Source organism: Mesoplodon densirostris, chromosome 5, assembly GCF_025265405.1.
Source record: "Mesoplodon densirostris isolate mMesDen1 chromosome 5, mMesDen1 primary haplotype, whole genome shotgun sequence".
In the NCBI taxonomy this organism is placed as follows: Eukaryota; Metazoa; Chordata; class Mammalia; order Artiodactyla; family Ziphiidae; genus Mesoplodon; species Mesoplodon densirostris.
Genome location: NC_082665.1, coordinates 101857204 through 101874417, shown reverse-complemented (window position 1 = coordinate 101874417; position 17214 = coordinate 101857204). Strand labels below are relative to the sequence as shown.

At 34.5% G+C, this 17214-nt stretch overlaps 1 protein-coding gene across 1 annotated transcript in view; it reads right to left on the bottom strand.

The window, feature by feature from the left end:
- The window catches only part of PIK3CA (phosphatidylinositol-4,5-bisphosphate 3-kinase catalytic subunit alpha), a 104377-nt gene that overhangs the window by 25281 nt on the left and 61882 nt on the right, over nucleotides 1-17214 (bottom strand). The window contains exons 2-6 of the mRNA XM_060099154.1: nucleotides 10286-10713; nucleotides 9540-9749; nucleotides 5961-6211; nucleotides 3988-4233; nucleotides 3161-3246 (exon numbers count right to left, since the gene is read on the bottom strand). Coding sequence (XP_059955137.1) covers nucleotides 3161-3246; nucleotides 3988-4233; nucleotides 5961-6211; nucleotides 9540-9749; nucleotides 10286-10637 — 1145 coding nt within the window. The 5' untranslated portion in view covers nucleotides 10638-10713. The remainder of the gene's footprint in view (nucleotides 1-3160; nucleotides 3247-3987; nucleotides 4234-5960; nucleotides 6212-9539; nucleotides 9750-10285; nucleotides 10714-17214) is intronic.

The following is a 17214-nucleotide window of genomic DNA, read 5'->3' as shown; positions in this document are numbered from 1 at the left end:
GAGAGAAGATGAATGGACTGGGAAGTAGTGTGAGGAGGGGTTTCTGGAATGCTGGTAAATGTTCTCTTTTTTTTTTTTTTTTTTTTTTTTTTTGCGGCACGCGGGCCTCCCACTGTTGTGGCCTCTCCCGTTGCGGAGCACAGGCTCCGGACGCGCAGGCTCAGCAGCCATGGCTCACGGGCCTAGCCGCTCCGCGGCATGTGGGATCTTCCCGGACGGGGGCACGAACCTGTGTCCCCTGCATCGGCAGGCGGACTCTTAACCACTGCGCCACCAGGGAAGCCCAGGTTCTAATTCTTGACCAGCACAGTGGCTATACAGGTATTCACCTTGTGATAATTCACTGAACTGTGCAATTATGATTTATGCATTTGTGCTATATTTCAGTAAAAATAAAAAACAAATTAGCTTATAGAAGAGGCAAAGAGAAAAGGAAAACTAAATAAGATAAAATTAGATTTCCTATTATGATTAAAATTATATTTAATTACTTTTATATATGATGCAGTTTCATCCAGAAGAGCCCGTAAATTTAAATAAGTCAGTATGTAAATAAAGGATACGTAAGGAGAAAGTATGTAAATTTTAGAGCAATTAACTACTTCACAAGAGGTAATAAAACTTGACATTCATAATAAGGAAAGCATAAGAAGCTACTACACCAAGTGATGATAAAAATTATTCAAATTTTTATGATAAATTCCCTTCAATTTACTGGATGTTACATGCGAAATTATGTCTATATTTGGTAAACATACTGGTAAAGAGCCAAGTATAATAAGTAGTCTTTTTTTTTTTAATTAAAAAACATTATAGTAATGGCTAAAAGCTTGGACTCAGAAGTCAGACTACCTGGAGTAAAATCTTGTTTCTACTATTTTACTATATGTGTAACCCTCGCTTTGTTTTTTCATGTGTGAAATGGGACTAATAATAGTACCTACTCTCAGAGAGTTGTTTTGAATATTAAATGAGATAACATAAGTAAAGCACTTAGAACAGTAACTGGTCCATGTTAAAAGCTCAAGTGCTAGATATTAACTTTGAAAACTTTTCAAATGGCTTCTTTATAATTCTGTTCTGTTTTCTGATTATAAATAAAACAAGACTTAATTAACAAAACTATAAGAATTCTATTTTTAATTAGTCAGACTAAGTTATAAAACCATCAGTAAAATAAATTCTATTTATTCTAGTATCTTTGCTTGAGTGTGGGCAAAGATAAAAAGCAATATATTGTCCTTTTATACAGAGAAGACTTACATTTAAAATGGGGGAACTTAGCTAGAAGGAAATCGAAAGGGAAAGGAGACAACAAGTGCAGGGAAAAGAAATACTGTGAGATTTGATAAGTCCACAGTAATTCAAGAAAAATTAGAAGATGTATCTCAAATGTACCTAGTACTTTTTACTACTCTGAAATTTTTAGAATTGCTCATAATTAGTGAGAAATTTTCTACACACTTTCTAAGAGAACTGTGTCTTATTAATGTAGTTCAGTATTATGCTAACCGAATAAAGCATGTTCCTTTCACACACACACCCCACCCATACCCAATTAAGTTCTTTATTTTGGCAATGGTTTTATATATATATTCCAAATTGATTTTGACACTGGGAGATAACTGGTGACATTTATAAGGAAATCATAAAGTATCTAATTTATTTAGCATATAGAAGGAACAGATTTAGAACAATCACTTAATCTCAGTAAGAATTTTTAAGATTCTATCTTTCTAATAACTTCATACACTTTTACCTGTGATCTTTTTTGTAAATGCAGAAAAGTTTTAAAATTTACTTAAATCTTTATACTACTACCACAGGGATTTTACCTTACAGATATTCTTAAAGGAAAGACAATAAAATATAAGTCCTTTATGAATAGCTACTTTAAGATATTAAAATTTTGACAGTTTAATCTTATATTATTAAATAAATTTAACTTTTACTTTTCTAAAGTCTGTTTATTCTTGGTACTTGAAAGAACTAGGATAAATCTATCCAACATTATTTTGGGGTCTTTGCTTGGGGCTTGTTCAATTCCTTAGATTGTTGGTTTTATAGTTTTCACCAAATTTGGAAGATTTTGGCTATAATTTCCTCAAATATTGTTTTTCTGCTCCTTGCACACCACCCACCTAACCTGTGACAGATATGCTGTGTGAGTGGGAAATAAACATTTGTTGTTCTCACAAAAAATTCAGAAGATTCTGGTATGGTCTGTTGCCACTGCATAACTTCTAACCCGAATGATGTATTGATACTTTCTGACCTATGATGGTTCAGGCAGGGAGGGGAACTATTTCCCTTCTTCCTGGTAGAGAAGGTTACCATCTCTTTGAACTTTACGTAGGCTCTCTCACCTCTATCAATTTAATTACAACACCATAACTTTTTCTTGACTCTCCTAGAACTCAGTCTGAATTGATTATGAAATTTATCTCTGGAAGATCCACTAGTTAGCTCTATTGCTAGTCTAAAAAGTCCATCTTTAACATTTAGTTCCAATTTGAGTTCTCTTAAAATATTACTATTAATTTCAGGAATAAACTTTTATCCCCAAATGATTCTATACAGAGAAGCAAAGAAATGACAGGATGTCAATCTGTTGAATTATACTACCTTTTATTTCTTCATTTTATCTAGGCAGTAATCATTTAAAAATGTTCCCAATAACACCCCCTCCCACTAAGAAACTGGTTTGTTCCCCAATATTCTTTATTTGAATGTCATAAATATGTATTCTTGGGAGTACTGTAAAGGAAACTGCCTCAGAGTAGTCCAGCTCTAAAGTTGTTTGCCAACTCTCACTTCTTAATGGAAATGCAAATGGAGATAAAAAAGGAATAAAATGCTAGGTTTATGGATCTAATGTAAGGAATCATCAGCACAAAACTATAACCACATTCTGTTCTCTCCTTGATACAATGAGAAGAGAGGATCAGAAAAACCCTTCTGATAACATTTTAGGGAGAATCAATAAAGTGATCCTGTGATTGATACTCATTAGACGGAATGTCCTCATGTTCTATATGTAAATGTCTGGTAATTATATATGACTTGTATAAAACTAATGATGTAAACTATACTTTTATTTATTATACTGCTAAACACTAATATGACTTTTGGAAATATAAACTCATATATACTTCCTTACCTAGGATTGGAACAAGGTACTCTTTGAGTGTTCACATTATCACATAAGGGTTCTCCTCCATGGTAGATACCTGTTCGAACATAGATCTAAGGAAAATAAAAAGTTATGTGTATACACATACATACATATATGTATATATACACATGCACACATACATACTAGACCAGACCAATATTAAACATTATCAAAACAATGTAACTGATATGAATGAGAGAATCAACTAAAGTTTCTGTTCAGATGTAGCTTTTCTGTTCTCTTTTTCATCACATGTATAGTAAATTAATACTGATGCAGATTCTTCACCAAAATGTACTGCTGCCTTCAGGCGGACATTACATTATTAAAAATCAAGATAGGCCTACAACCCCTTTAGGCCAGGTATGTAATTCAGAGTTTTTCATATTTTAGAAAGATAAATTGGTACATATACTAAATATTACTTAGTACTCTTAGCAGTTAAAGCAGCACTCCATAAAGAAATTAATATTTCTGCAATAAAACATATGGATATTTACACTAAGTGGGATAAATAAAGACTGTAAAAAACCTCGCTTCAGGTTAGGTCAGGTTTTCCTGCCAAATGAATTCTGTAAAAGTTTGGTTTTAAGAGCTTAGAATTATGGGTATTAGAATTATTAGAATTAGGGATATTAGAATTACAGAAAATGACTATAAGTTGAGGTAGATGTTTTCTAGCCAGCTGAAAACATACTGCAGGTCAACAATTATATACTTCAATAAAAAAGATTTTTGAAATCTTTTTTTATTATTATTTTTTATTATAAAATAATTTATATACAATAATAAACATCAACACTTGACCTTACCTTGTCAATGTCTCGAATATTTACATTCACATAGGTTGCACAAAGAATTTTTATTCTAAGTGCACTATTTATAACCCAAAGGGATTTTGTAGATGTTTCTCCATTCATATATGGTGTAGCTGTGGAGATGCGTCTGGAATAAGATGGCATTGTAAAACAGTCCATTGGCAGTTGAGAGTAGAGGCTTTCTTTAGCCATCAGCATCAAATTGGGCATCCTCCCAAGCATTATACAGCTTCTTATATACTGTAAGAGATTAAGGTGGGAGGAGAGAAGCCATTTCTTGTAAGGTTTTTCATTTTAAAGGCAACATATAAGAGTACTATGAGAATTTACATACTAATCTGCAAAGGTAATTAAAAAATCAAACATTATAGACACACTTCTTAGCAGTTGCTACATTTATAACATTTAAAAAACTAACATTTGGGAGTTAGGTTATAGCACAGATAAACCGAACACATCTTGGAATATAAATTGTATAAAAGAAAAGAAAAACAAAGGTCAGCTGTTTAGACTGTAGTTCTACCTTTAACTGGAAGGAAAAAGAAAGAAAAGAAAAAAGGAATTAAAAATAAGGATAAGAAGATACTCATTATGAAAACACTAGATATTAGAATTACAGAAAAGGACTATAAGCTGAGGTAGATGTTTTCTAGCCAACTGAAAACATACTGCAGGTGCTTGTTAAAGGAAAAGCAACATCATTTAGAAAGCCTCTGCCATTCGATCTATTAAGTCATACTGATGTCAAATCCAAGAGTTGCTGCCCACTTGTTCTTCTGTCCCAACATTTCTTGAGAAATATTTGTTTTGTTAAAAAAAAAAAACGGAACAAAAAACCCCAAAAACCACAAAGAGAGGAGACTAATAAAATTATGGAATATGTTTTAAAAAATACTAAAATGCATTGGTTTGAACTCTGAAATGGTAGTTAGGATAGAGATTTTAAAGCAACTGTATACATATTACAAAAACCTATTTTCTTACCCATAAGCCCTACTATACTGTAAGCAACCTAAAAGCCAGAACCATCTCTTGCTTGGTATTGTAAATCAGTACTTGACATATGCTTGGTACAAATACAGTTGCTTCTTATAGGTATTTATTTAATGAATAGAAATAGAGAGTAGGGAAGTATTTATAGTACACCTTAATTAACTATAGATCATGGATTTTTTGAAATATTTATTTTAATTCCTTCTAGTGCCACTGCTTGGGAGGGGATAAAAATCATTAAATACCCCATATTTGGGGATTAGTATAACTGCCAACTTTTTTTTTTTTTGACAAAGAACACATTTACCTTATTGCTTACACTGCCTATTCAAATGAATACAACAAACCCTTTTTTAAAAAAGTAAGGCACATGAAAAGCCTTTTGGGCAAGTTCCGTGTTATTTAAAATTCCTATTGGCTATAAAAGTATTTCCACTATAGAACTGGACCTATCCAGAAAAGCACACGATACATTTTTTGCATGTAGAATACCTGAAGCATTATTATATCCTACCTCATGGCACAATTAAACAGTCACCAAATCAAATGTTTGTATCTGAATAATGATATAACTATTGTTACAATTGTAAAACATTAATCAGCTTACCCATATATGTAGTCAGGTCCCCAAATATTAATTATGTAAAATCTAAAAGAATAGCATCTGTCGTCTCAAATTCATCAGTCTCTCAAATTAAATATAGTGTAAAAACTAAACTTATTAATCTATTTACTAATATTAATTATTTAATTTTGGGAATTCCCTGGCAGTCCAGCGGTTAGGACCTGGCACTTTCACTGCTGGAGTGCGGGTTCAGTCCCTGATGGGGGAACTAAGATCCCGTAAGCTGTGCAGCACGGCCAAAAAAATTTTTTTTTTAATTTTCACAAACTATGTCCTAAATACAGATACCAGTTCCCAATGTGATTACCTTTTAAATTTAAAAGTAAGATCTTTGAAACTTGTTACTCACCTTATACTGACTCAGAGGATATTTTTCTAGGAAGTATTCGTCACATCCACACACTTTTAAAATATACTTGCCCTGATATTCTAAAACACAGAGTTTTAGTTGTTCAGATGATAGCAACATACTTCGAGTTTTTTTCCTGATTGCTTCAGCAATTACTTGTTCTGGCACACAGTCATGGTTGATTTTCAGAGTATACTTCTGCTTGTCATTATTTGGAGAAACTATTACCCAAATCACCACTATTATTTGCCCTATAATAGGAAAATAATATTAGATGCAGTCACCACATATATTTCATTTTTCAAGGGACAAATTTCAAAAAGTATGCACTAACCATAATGACTTATAGTCAACTTTAATTAAATACAGGTAAATATCAGGTAGAACGACCAAATCTTCAAATCTGATAGGGCTGCCAAACCATGCCCAAACCTCATGTTTTAAGGCAAGCACACAAAACTGTGACTACTGTGTGTCTCAATTACCTGAGACCAAGCTAATTTCCATTCTAAACTACATGACATACTTCATAGATACAATCCCTGTGAAGAGTGACTCATGACGGCATCAAAGGTTCAATAGTACCTTATGTAGAAGAGTTTCTGGGAACTGTGGGAAAGAATCATGGAGACTTAAAGAAAGATGCTGAATCAGAATGAGAGAAAAGATGGGGGAGGAAGGAGAAAAAAATAAATTTTCTATTTTTTTTCCTTTTAAGAAGAATAATTAAGCTTTAAGCTGGGGGACCAAAAAATAATAATAATGAAAATGAAAAGATTAAAACTATGTTAGAGTGGTGTAGGTATCCATAATAAAATTCTTTCAAACTTTCTATATGTTGGAAATATTTCATAAAGAGTAGTGGGAAAAAATAAAAAGAGCATTCCATTTTAAAAAGTATGCTAAAGTAGAAATGAATTTTTTAAAAATTTATTTATTTTATTTATTTATTTTTGGCTGCGTTGGGTCTTTGCTCTGTGTGCAGGCTTTCTATAGTTGCGGCGAGTGGGGGCCCACTCTTCATTGCGGTGCGCGAGCCTCTCACTGCAGTGGCCCCTCTCATGGAGCACAGGCTCCAGGCACACAGGCTTCAGCACTTGCAGCTCTCAACGACTGCACCACCAGGGAAGCCCAGAAATGAACTTTTTTTTTTTTTTTTTTTTTTTTGCGGTACGCAGGCCTCTCACTGTTGTGGCCTCTCCCGTTGCGGAGCACAGGCTCTGGACGCGCAGCCCCAGCGGCCATGGCTCATGGGCCCAGCCGCTCCATAGCATGCGGGATCCTCCCGGACTGGGGCACGAACCCATGTCCCCTGCATCGGCAGGCGGACTCCCAATCACTGCGCCACCAGGGAAGCCCCCTCAGAAATGAACTTTTAATGAAGACCTTATGCTATATAAGCATTAAACTACTTTGAAAAATATGGCTAAAATAGTAATAAGATGTCTTAACTTATTCTACTGAGAGAATATTATATTTAATAGTGTATTAAGTTAACCTATTCTATAACTTTCAATTAAAAACTTCACTTTGTTATTCTGAAAAATACAAATATTTATCTGACACAATGATATTTTCATTTCTAAAACAATTAGTTTATATATTTTCATGTACCCTTAACTCTAGAAATTGATATATTGTCAAAAGTCGACTTATATATTATCACTCACTATGATCAGAGTTAAATACTGCATCTAACATTAAGATTAGGAAATTTACTTTCTCTTTGTATATAGTAAGAATGTGTGAAGTTTCCCCAAAATTTCATAAAATATTTCTTTTTATACTTATTTTTATTTGTAAAAAGATAATCAGCTATAATTCTGTAACAGTGAATTTCAAACTCAATGCTTTTTTTTTTTCAGTTTTATTCTGAGATAAACAATTCACCAAGGGATCAGCACCATATGCACACATTCATTCAATCAATCACTACTTACTGCACACAAGTTGTGTACCTGAAGAAAGAGATAACCCTCAGAATGGGAGAAAATATTTGCAAACGAATCAACGGAGAAAGGATTAATCTCCAAAATATACAAACAGCTCATGCAGCTCAACATAAAAAAAGCAAACAACCCCATCCAAAAATGGGCGGAAGACCTAAATAGACATTTCACCAAAGAAGACATACAGATGGCCAAGAGGCACATGAAAAGATGCTCAACATCACTAATTATTAGAGAAATGCAAATCAAAACTACAATGAGGTATCACCTCACACTGGTTAGAATGGGCATCATCAGAAAATCAACAAACAATAAATGCTGGAGAGAGTGTGGAGAAAAGGGAATCCTCTTGCACTGATGATACAGCTACTATGGAGAACAGTATGGAGGTTCCTTAAAAAACTAAAGAAAGAATTACCATGTGTCCCAGCAATCCCACTACTAGGCATATACCCAGAGAAAACAATAATTCAAAAAGACACACGTGCCCCAATGTTCATAGCAGCACTATTTACAATAGCCAGGTCATGGAAGCAACCTAAATGTCCATCAACAGACGAATGGATAAAGAAGATGTGGTATATATATACAATGGAATATTACTCAGCCATAAAAAGGAATGAAACTGGGTCATTTGTAGAGACCTGGATGGACCTAGAGACTGTCATACAGGGTGAAGTAAGTCAGAAAGAGAAAAACAAATATTGTATATATATATGTATATATATATATATATATATTTTTTTTTTTTTTGCGGTACACGGGCCTCTCACTGCTGCGGCCTCTCCCGCCGCAGAGCACAGGCTCCGGACGCGCAGGCCCAGCGGCCACGGCCCACGGGCTCAGCCGCTCCCCGGCATGCGGGATCCTCCCAGACCGGGGCATGAACCCACGTCCCCTGCATCAGCAGGCGGACTCCCAACCACTGCGCCACCAGGGAAGCCCCACAAATATTGTATATTAACGCATATATGCAGAATCTAGAAAAATGGTACCGAAGAACCAGTTTGCAAGGCAGAAATAGAGACACAGATGTAGAGAACAAATGTATGGATGCCAAGGGGGGAAAGTGGGGGATGAGGGTGGGATGAACTGGGAGATTGGGATTGACATATATACACTAATATGTATAAAATAGATAACTAATAAGAACCTGCTGTATAGCACAGGGAACTCCACTTCGCTGTACAACAGAAACTAACAAAACATTGTAAAACAACTATACCCCAATAAAAAATAAATAAGTAAATAAATTCAATTATAAAGCAAATACAGCACACAAAGTATTACACATCTCATGAGGATACACACAAATAAAATAATTCAAGATTAAAAAAAAAAAGTTGTGTGCTTGGCACTCAACTATATCTTGTCAGTAAAGCATTCCCTGCCTTCAAGAAGCTTATCATCTAGCTAGGATAAAAAGACTGCACAGGGCTTCCCTGGTGGCACAGTGGTTGAGAGTCCGCCTGCCAAAGCAGGGGACATGGGTTTGTGCCCCGGTCCGGGAGGATCCCACATGCCACGGAGCGGCTGGGCCCCCCCCCAAAAAAAGACTGTACAAAGATATATGCACAGATAAAAGTTTTCACTACAGTGACCAACTATGGTAGATTTACAATTTTCTTACCTTTATCCAATTTATTATATATGTGCTTTGGCAGTTCTGGTGAAGATTCTACATTTGGAGGATAGACATACATTGCTCTACTATGCGGTGAATTGAGATCCCTAAGATCCACAGCTTCTTTACAAACATTGAGAATATTTCTTCGGAAGTCCTGTACTTCTGGATCTTTAACCATATCGAATTCACACACTGGCATGCCAATAGCAAAACCTTAAGAAAATTATATAGAGAATATAACATTCTGTTAAACACACAGTAAGACCATGTTTATTGTAAATAGGGAGTTTGGTAGATATGGAAGATCACAATAAAGAAGTTTCTCTTTGTTAATAAAATTTTTGATGAATACATATAGTAAGAATTGATAAGATCTCAAATATTTTTAATATATAAAATATGATCTGTTCGGCAATTTGGAGCAAAGGTAGCAAACATTATTCATATCAATTATTTTTTAAAAGACAAAACAAAACTGGGCTATAACAAATATAAATCATCCCTACAAATGATACTTCTTAAAGAAAACTTTACAGAAAAATACCAAGGTGTTAAAAATAGTTCCTCAGCCTAACAGTCAAAAATGCTTTAGATTTGTAATGATTTTTATTTTGAAATCTATTTATTTAAGATTACAAAGGTAATTAACCAGTTCAGACAAAATATTTTACTAATGAGAAAATAGTTAAGCTTCATAGTTATTTGCATTTAGAATGGGATGACAAGGCCATTTCAAAGTTTTATCATACCAATTTCTCGATTGAGGATCTTTTCTTCACGGTTGCCTACTGGTTCAATTACTTTTAAAAAGGGTTGAAAAAGCCGAAGGTCACAAAGTCGTCTTGTTTCATCAAAAAATTCTTCCCTTTCTGCTTCTTGGGTAACACTTACGAAAATGTAAGAAGATTCATCTTGAAGAAGTTGATGGAGAGGGTATTTTCTCGCTTCTTTAAATAGTTCATGCTTTATAGTTATTAATGTAGCCTCACGGAGGCATTCTAAAGTCACTATCATCCCATTTGGTAGTAAACATTCTACTAGGATTCTTGGGGGCATCAAGTGGATGCCCCACAGTTCACCTGATGATGGTCTTGGAGGCATTGTTCTGATCCTTTACAAGTTTTACATATAAAAGTACTTTAAGGAATTAGATGCGTGGCTGTCCCAAAGCAGAAATCTAAACCAAAGAAAGAAAACATATGTTAAAAGAGAAACAACCATCAAAGAATACATTTATGGCATTACTAAATGCAAAAATTCATTTTCTGTAGTTTGAAATGATTAGGGTAAGTAATTACAATTCATCTTAGATTGTTGCTCCTAATTAGGCTAGAAGAATTGATTCCAAAGCAGAAATTAGAAAAAAAAATCACTTGTATTTAATAAATTCATTCAATAAAAAAAAGTTTTATTTAAATGGACTTTTAAAGTCAGTTCTTAACAAGACAGAGCTGGGGCTATGGAGAGAATAAATAGTAAGTTGCAACCAAAACCAAAATTCCCGTAATATATCATTCTTTTCTATTTTATGGAGCAACAGAATTTGGGCTGGAAAGGCTCTTTTAGATCACGGGTCCATTGTTTTTATTTTAAAGATGAGTAAAGTAAAGGCTAGAGAAGTCAAATCCTTTTGCTTTTACACCCCTACTTCCACCCTGTGGTAACGAGAATTTACATAGCTTAGTCTTTTTTTCTTTCTTAAGAAAAGAAAGAAAAATCACTGTAATTTCCTTTTTTGTATTGATTATTGTCTAAGTGATATCTTAGACCATATTTAAGTATTTTAAGTATAATTAAATTTACTTAAGTATAAAGCTTAAGTATAATAAGCTTTTAAGTATAATTTAGTTATATATTCACTATAATGTAAAGTGTCATCAATGCATTTTCCTTGAGATATGATTATGAATTTGCAATGATCCATCCCTTTTATCAAATAACCCAGTCCTAATACTTCTGATTGAAATGAACTGATCTACATATCCAATGACTCTTTTTGTCAGTATAATGTTCCAACAAACTGTGTTAAGCACTTATAATATTTTGAAAAATATTAAGTATTATTACAATCTGAAGCCCTCATTTATTTTAGATGTCAACAACCTTAGGGGTTCCTTTGGAAGATACTGTCAAAACCCACAAAGCAAAATTTTATTTCTTGCTGTCTATATTTTCTTTTATTCAGTAAGCTAAACTGTAAAGATATAAGAAAAAATAAGGTCTGAGATGTTAAGAAAATAAAAAAGAAATAAAAGTTAAGCAAGAAGAATGAATCAAAAAAGAGCCCAGATAACTTACGTATTCAATTACTCTATCAGGCACTGTAGACAATAGCTATAAATGACACTTTGTTTATTCACCAAAAATGTATTGGTATTGTCCCCAGGACCATGTTAGGTGCTGGGAATATGATGATAAGTAAGACAGGCATGGCCCTTGCCCTCACAAGACAAAGTCAAGAGTGTGAAGGTTATGTGTATATGGGTGTGGGATAATAAATTCACAGGTACAAAATGGAAAAAAAATGTTCTCATGAAGTGTCAGGTGCTATAAAAGCACATTGAGTGGTCACCTAACTTAATGGAAGTTGGAGTGGGAAAGTTTTCCATAGGAGGTAACATATAAACTAAATTCTTCAGGGATAAGCAGGAGCTGAACAAACACAGTGAGAAAGAGGTGAGGAGCACAATATTATCTAATCCAGAAACCTATCTCTGACTCCTTTATGTCATGCTCGCCAACATCTAATCCATCAACCAATTCTGTTAATTCTATATCCTGAATCTCTTAGTACCTTGGGTCGGGCCACTACTATTTCTTGTCTGGACCACTGCAAAGGCCTAAATGGTCTTACTACATCTACATTTGCCCCCTACAATCCATCTTTCTCCTCACAGCCAGTGCAACCTAGAGAGAACAATAGGACCTATTTTGATCAGACATTTCTGCTGTACCCATTCTCAGTTGCAAACAAGTGTTTATGGTATGCTTCAGAGTTATAACATACGAAGGAGGTGAGGAGTAGAAATAGGAGAAATTTCAAGCCCTCTCCCTACCTCTGGAAATACAGAAATCAATTGAAAGACAATAAGGAATAAAAAATTATTTTTTAATACTTGAAAATATTTTCTTCAAATTTATAAAAGGGACTCACTGAAGTTATAGGATTTAAAATATAATTATCCTATTTTCTATACTTTTAAAAGAAAATTCACTGGCTAGCAAAAAGACCAGATGGATCAATCTGAGTGCATAATTATAAAGTGACTTAAGCTAAGCTTTTTAAAAACATACAAAAAAATTTGAAGAATGCAAGGGAAAATGCCAAATGACTACTTTTAAATGATGATCTGCCTGCACAAAAAAGTTCAAACAAAAACAAAACCAAACCACAAACCACACTAAAACGGCAGCTGTGTTTATAGTGTTCTTTGTTGAATGGCACTAACTGATCTATGTTACGGAATCATGCGGGCAACTATTTTATATATAATAAATAACAACCCCCAGAGTCCCATATGTTTCCTAAGAATTAGCAAAAGAGAAGTCTAGTACAACAGGAGATCACTGATTCTAATCCTTATTCTACTATAGTATATTTATGGGCAATTAACAACTAGTAAATATTCAAGACATGCCCTTCTCATTAAGAGAATAAATGCAATCACAGCTATAAAACACTTGGTGATCTTGGAAGGCAGGCACTGGTCGACACTCTGGTAGTACTATACAGAAGAGAGGAAGCTAACTTTGTCTTCTTCTGCCAGGCCTTATTCTGTTCAAACCATTACCTCAGAGCTCACAAGAACAGAAGTGTAGAAGAGGCAAATGGAGCTAACACTTAGTATTTAGTATGCATCTTGCACTTACGCAGGCAATAACCCTTTTGGTGTAGGTAATAACCATTTTACGTATGAGAAAAACGAAGGTCAGAGAAGTAAAGTTATTTGCCACCAGTAAATGTTAGATACGGATTTTGAATCCAGGTCTAGATGATTTCAAAGTGTACATTATAACCATGCTGCTATTTGGGCTTCAGTTATGGCAGGAATATTCACTGGTGGTAAATAAGAGAATGGGCTCTGAAGTTACACTGGATTCACATTCTGTCTGCCTTAGTTAATAGTTGTATGGCCTTGAGCAGTTTAATTCATCTCACGGAACCTTATATCACTCCCCACCCCTGCCGCCCCCTGCCCCAATTTGTTAAGTTGGGATAATGGCATATACTTCATCAGACTGTGGTATTAGATGAGGTAATATATGAAAAACATGTAAGCAAAGAGACTGGCACACTGTAAGCACTCAAAAATGTTAAATATTATTAATAAACCTGTTAAGTATACCCATATTATCTTTTCAAGCTATTATGAATTATTCAGGACTAGCATCAGTTAGGGATGGGAAAAAGGGGCTTGGGTTCTTTTACATAGGGAGGCAAGTAAATAAGGAGCTTCAGCTTCATAAAGCAGCGCCAGTGTCAAGTGCTGAAACTTGAAGGTAGCACTGGTATTGCAAGGCTCACAGATGAGTTTAGAATGTGGCTCAGATGCTGGTACTTTTGCAGCTGCTTCTAGTTCCCCAAACCCCTAGTATCCCTATTTAATTGGTACAGCTATTTATGGCTTAGGTGTGAGGAATCCTCCTTTTTGGAGAAATACTTGCTTGTGCCAGGTTCTAGGTTAAATAGTATGAAAACAATGGTAAATAGATGCTTTCTCTGGTTGTTGAGTTTACTGGGGAAAGACAAGACACAGGAACAACTTTAACAATGGAAAATTGTTATAAGACAGAATATGAACTTTGGAAAAAGTCACAGGAAATCTCCAACTGCCTGAGGAGGCTAGGGAAGGCATCACAGATGTAAAGTCTGAGTATTACAGATTAGTAGGGATTTTGCAGAGAAGAGGTGGCTTGGACATGGGAGAGCTAGATGAGGAGGGTGTTTTAGATTGCCACAAGAGTATGTGTGCAAAGTCACAGACCATGAAAGAATGCACATTTTACCAGCAATACAAGTTGTTTTTATTACTTGAGTATGAAGTGCATGAGAATAGGTAGGATATGTGATAAAGAAGGAGGGATGAGAGGTAGGCAGGGGCCAGAAAGGTGAGCAGACTCCATTTTAAGGAGTTTGAATTTTATGTAGTACACTCTAAGTAAAAGGGAGTCTCTGAAGTATTTTGAACACAAGAATGACATGACATTTTTTTCATGATTTTTAAATTCAGATTTCTTAAAAAATTTGTTTTTAAATATAGGATATAATCAAATAAACATTAAACCAAGGTGTAAAAACTTAATCTTCTCCATTTCCCAAATTTGGAGGAAAATCCCTAAAGTTAAGAAATCAGAGTAAGTAACGTTTTAAATAAACGGCCTTTACACTATAGAAAAAAATTAAATGTTGATAAAGAAGGTGGAATTATCCAAACTTAAGGGCATAACCTATTTACAAAGAAAAACTTATTTGAAAAGCAGTAGAGGGGGATAAATCACTCTAAGATGAATATTTAAAATATGAATCTATGCAATTTGGAGGTCTGAGGTGACAAAAATGTATTTGCTAAAAAGAAAACACTTTAAGAGTCAAGGAACTACTCTATTGGCTTTTGAGTTTAGAATGCCAGGACTAAATAGTCACATACTGACAAATCACAATTATTCAGAACTGTTAGGAAATAAATTGGTTTTGCTTATCCTAATTTTTAAATATATCTAATAATAAGTTATTTCAACTGGGGCAGTTCTGTTTTCCTAAAAGAGTATATATAAATATATTTTACAGCTTACCCTTTTCTTGATGAATTACAGTCCTCATTATAAAATGAACTACTGTGCTATACTAAAACACAAGATCAAAAATCAAAAATCAAAAGCAAAGCTTTTCAGTATTACTGAGGAGTCTGAGGGTATTTCTGACCCTAAAACCAATGACCCCAGGTTGGAGACTGTGATTTAAAAACGCTCTCATCCCCTGGTTTTCTAGCAGTCAATGGTCACTTCTCAGCTGTGGCCAGACTGCCTTATGAGAGTAGCCTCCTGTTCTTCTGTTATTCATTTCTAGTCAGCATCCATATTTGACCATCGTTTTCTAACAGTCTATTAGCTAAAGGCCAACAGACCAAATGATGATATGAGAACCTCTGCTTTATGAGGTTAGAACAAAACATGTAACAGATAACTTGCTGATCAGGGACTTCTGTTTACTTCCTTGTTCTGGTATTAAAATTACTGTTAAAAATTACTGTGCTTGGGCAGGAGGCACTGAAAGTCTTTTTTGTTCTTAGAAGGCCTGAACCTGCATTTATGTCTTGGTAGGGGTTGGGTCTGTCTGCATTAGCAGTCCATGCGCGATGGATGATATTGCTCAGCAGGAGTAAACACACCTTTAAGGACAAAATATGCAGCAGAAATGAACAGCAGAAAATAGTCTCAGACTGTCCACTGTCACTTGACTTTTATAGTGAAAGGCTTCTTACTTCAATGGGCAATTCAGTATTTTGAACACTTAGTGTGCACTTTCAGCCCAAAAAGACAATGACATTTTGACAATTTGTTTTTAACTGCTAAATTGAAAGCCTTTCTCCATTTATATTAAACTGTTATTTCCAGATTTCATCATTTAAGGCAAGGGTTGTCAAACTATGGCCCACAGGCCAAATCCAACTCACCACCTGCTTTTGTAAATAAAGTTTAATTGGAACACAGCCAATAAACCATGTTTACATATTGTCAACGATGCTTTTGCACTACAACAGTAGAGTTGAGCAGGTGCTACAGAGCCCATGTGGCCTGCAAAACCTAAAATATTTACTATCTGGCTTTTTACAGAATAAGTTTGCTACCTCTGAAAAGGTTTCAGAATTACTTGATAGCAATTGGAGAATTTTCTAAATGCACAATGGCTAATAAGTCATCCCAACCCTACCTTTACAACCACAACCCTATACTTTCAATCTAAGTACTCTGAAAACAAAAACAAAGACATTAATTTTAAGCCAGTGAAGTTAAAATCTTGAAATGCTAAAGTATCTCATAAGTCACTTAAATATTTTCAGTGTTAGGAGCTCACTATCTGATGTAGAAGTTTTTGTGAAGCACTTCTAAAGTTACTCCTAAAGGTTGTTATTCCTAAACCTTCTTTATTCCAACAGTTCTGCCTTCTCTATCTCTTCACATACTGACAGAGATTAGAATTTTCCCTAGGTCTTTTAATCCCAATTCCTTTAACCATAATTCAGGTGAGATAGTTTATTGTCATCACTGGATGTGTTCTTTTGCTAATAATATTCATCTCAAAATGCAGCAACCAAAATCTAGTACAATACTCTAGAGTCAATATCACCAAGGCAGAGTACAGAAAACTATTAGTTGACTGTGGATTATGAGTCTCTATAAACACAGGCTAAGACAGCAGAGACCTTTTCTAACTTGATTACTTTAAAATATACATAAAGCATATCTTATATATTTTTAATTCAGATTTTAATTTCAGAAGTATATTATGTTTAAAATAGTTATTTGTTTCAAAATATCAATATTACATCTGCATCAGGAAGTCATTAAAAATAAGAAAGCTATTTTTAAGTGCACACTTGCAAACTGAGGGGATATCTATACTGACTCGATTGCAGCTTAATCACCCCAAACAGCCACAATTTGCTAAAATAAGCAC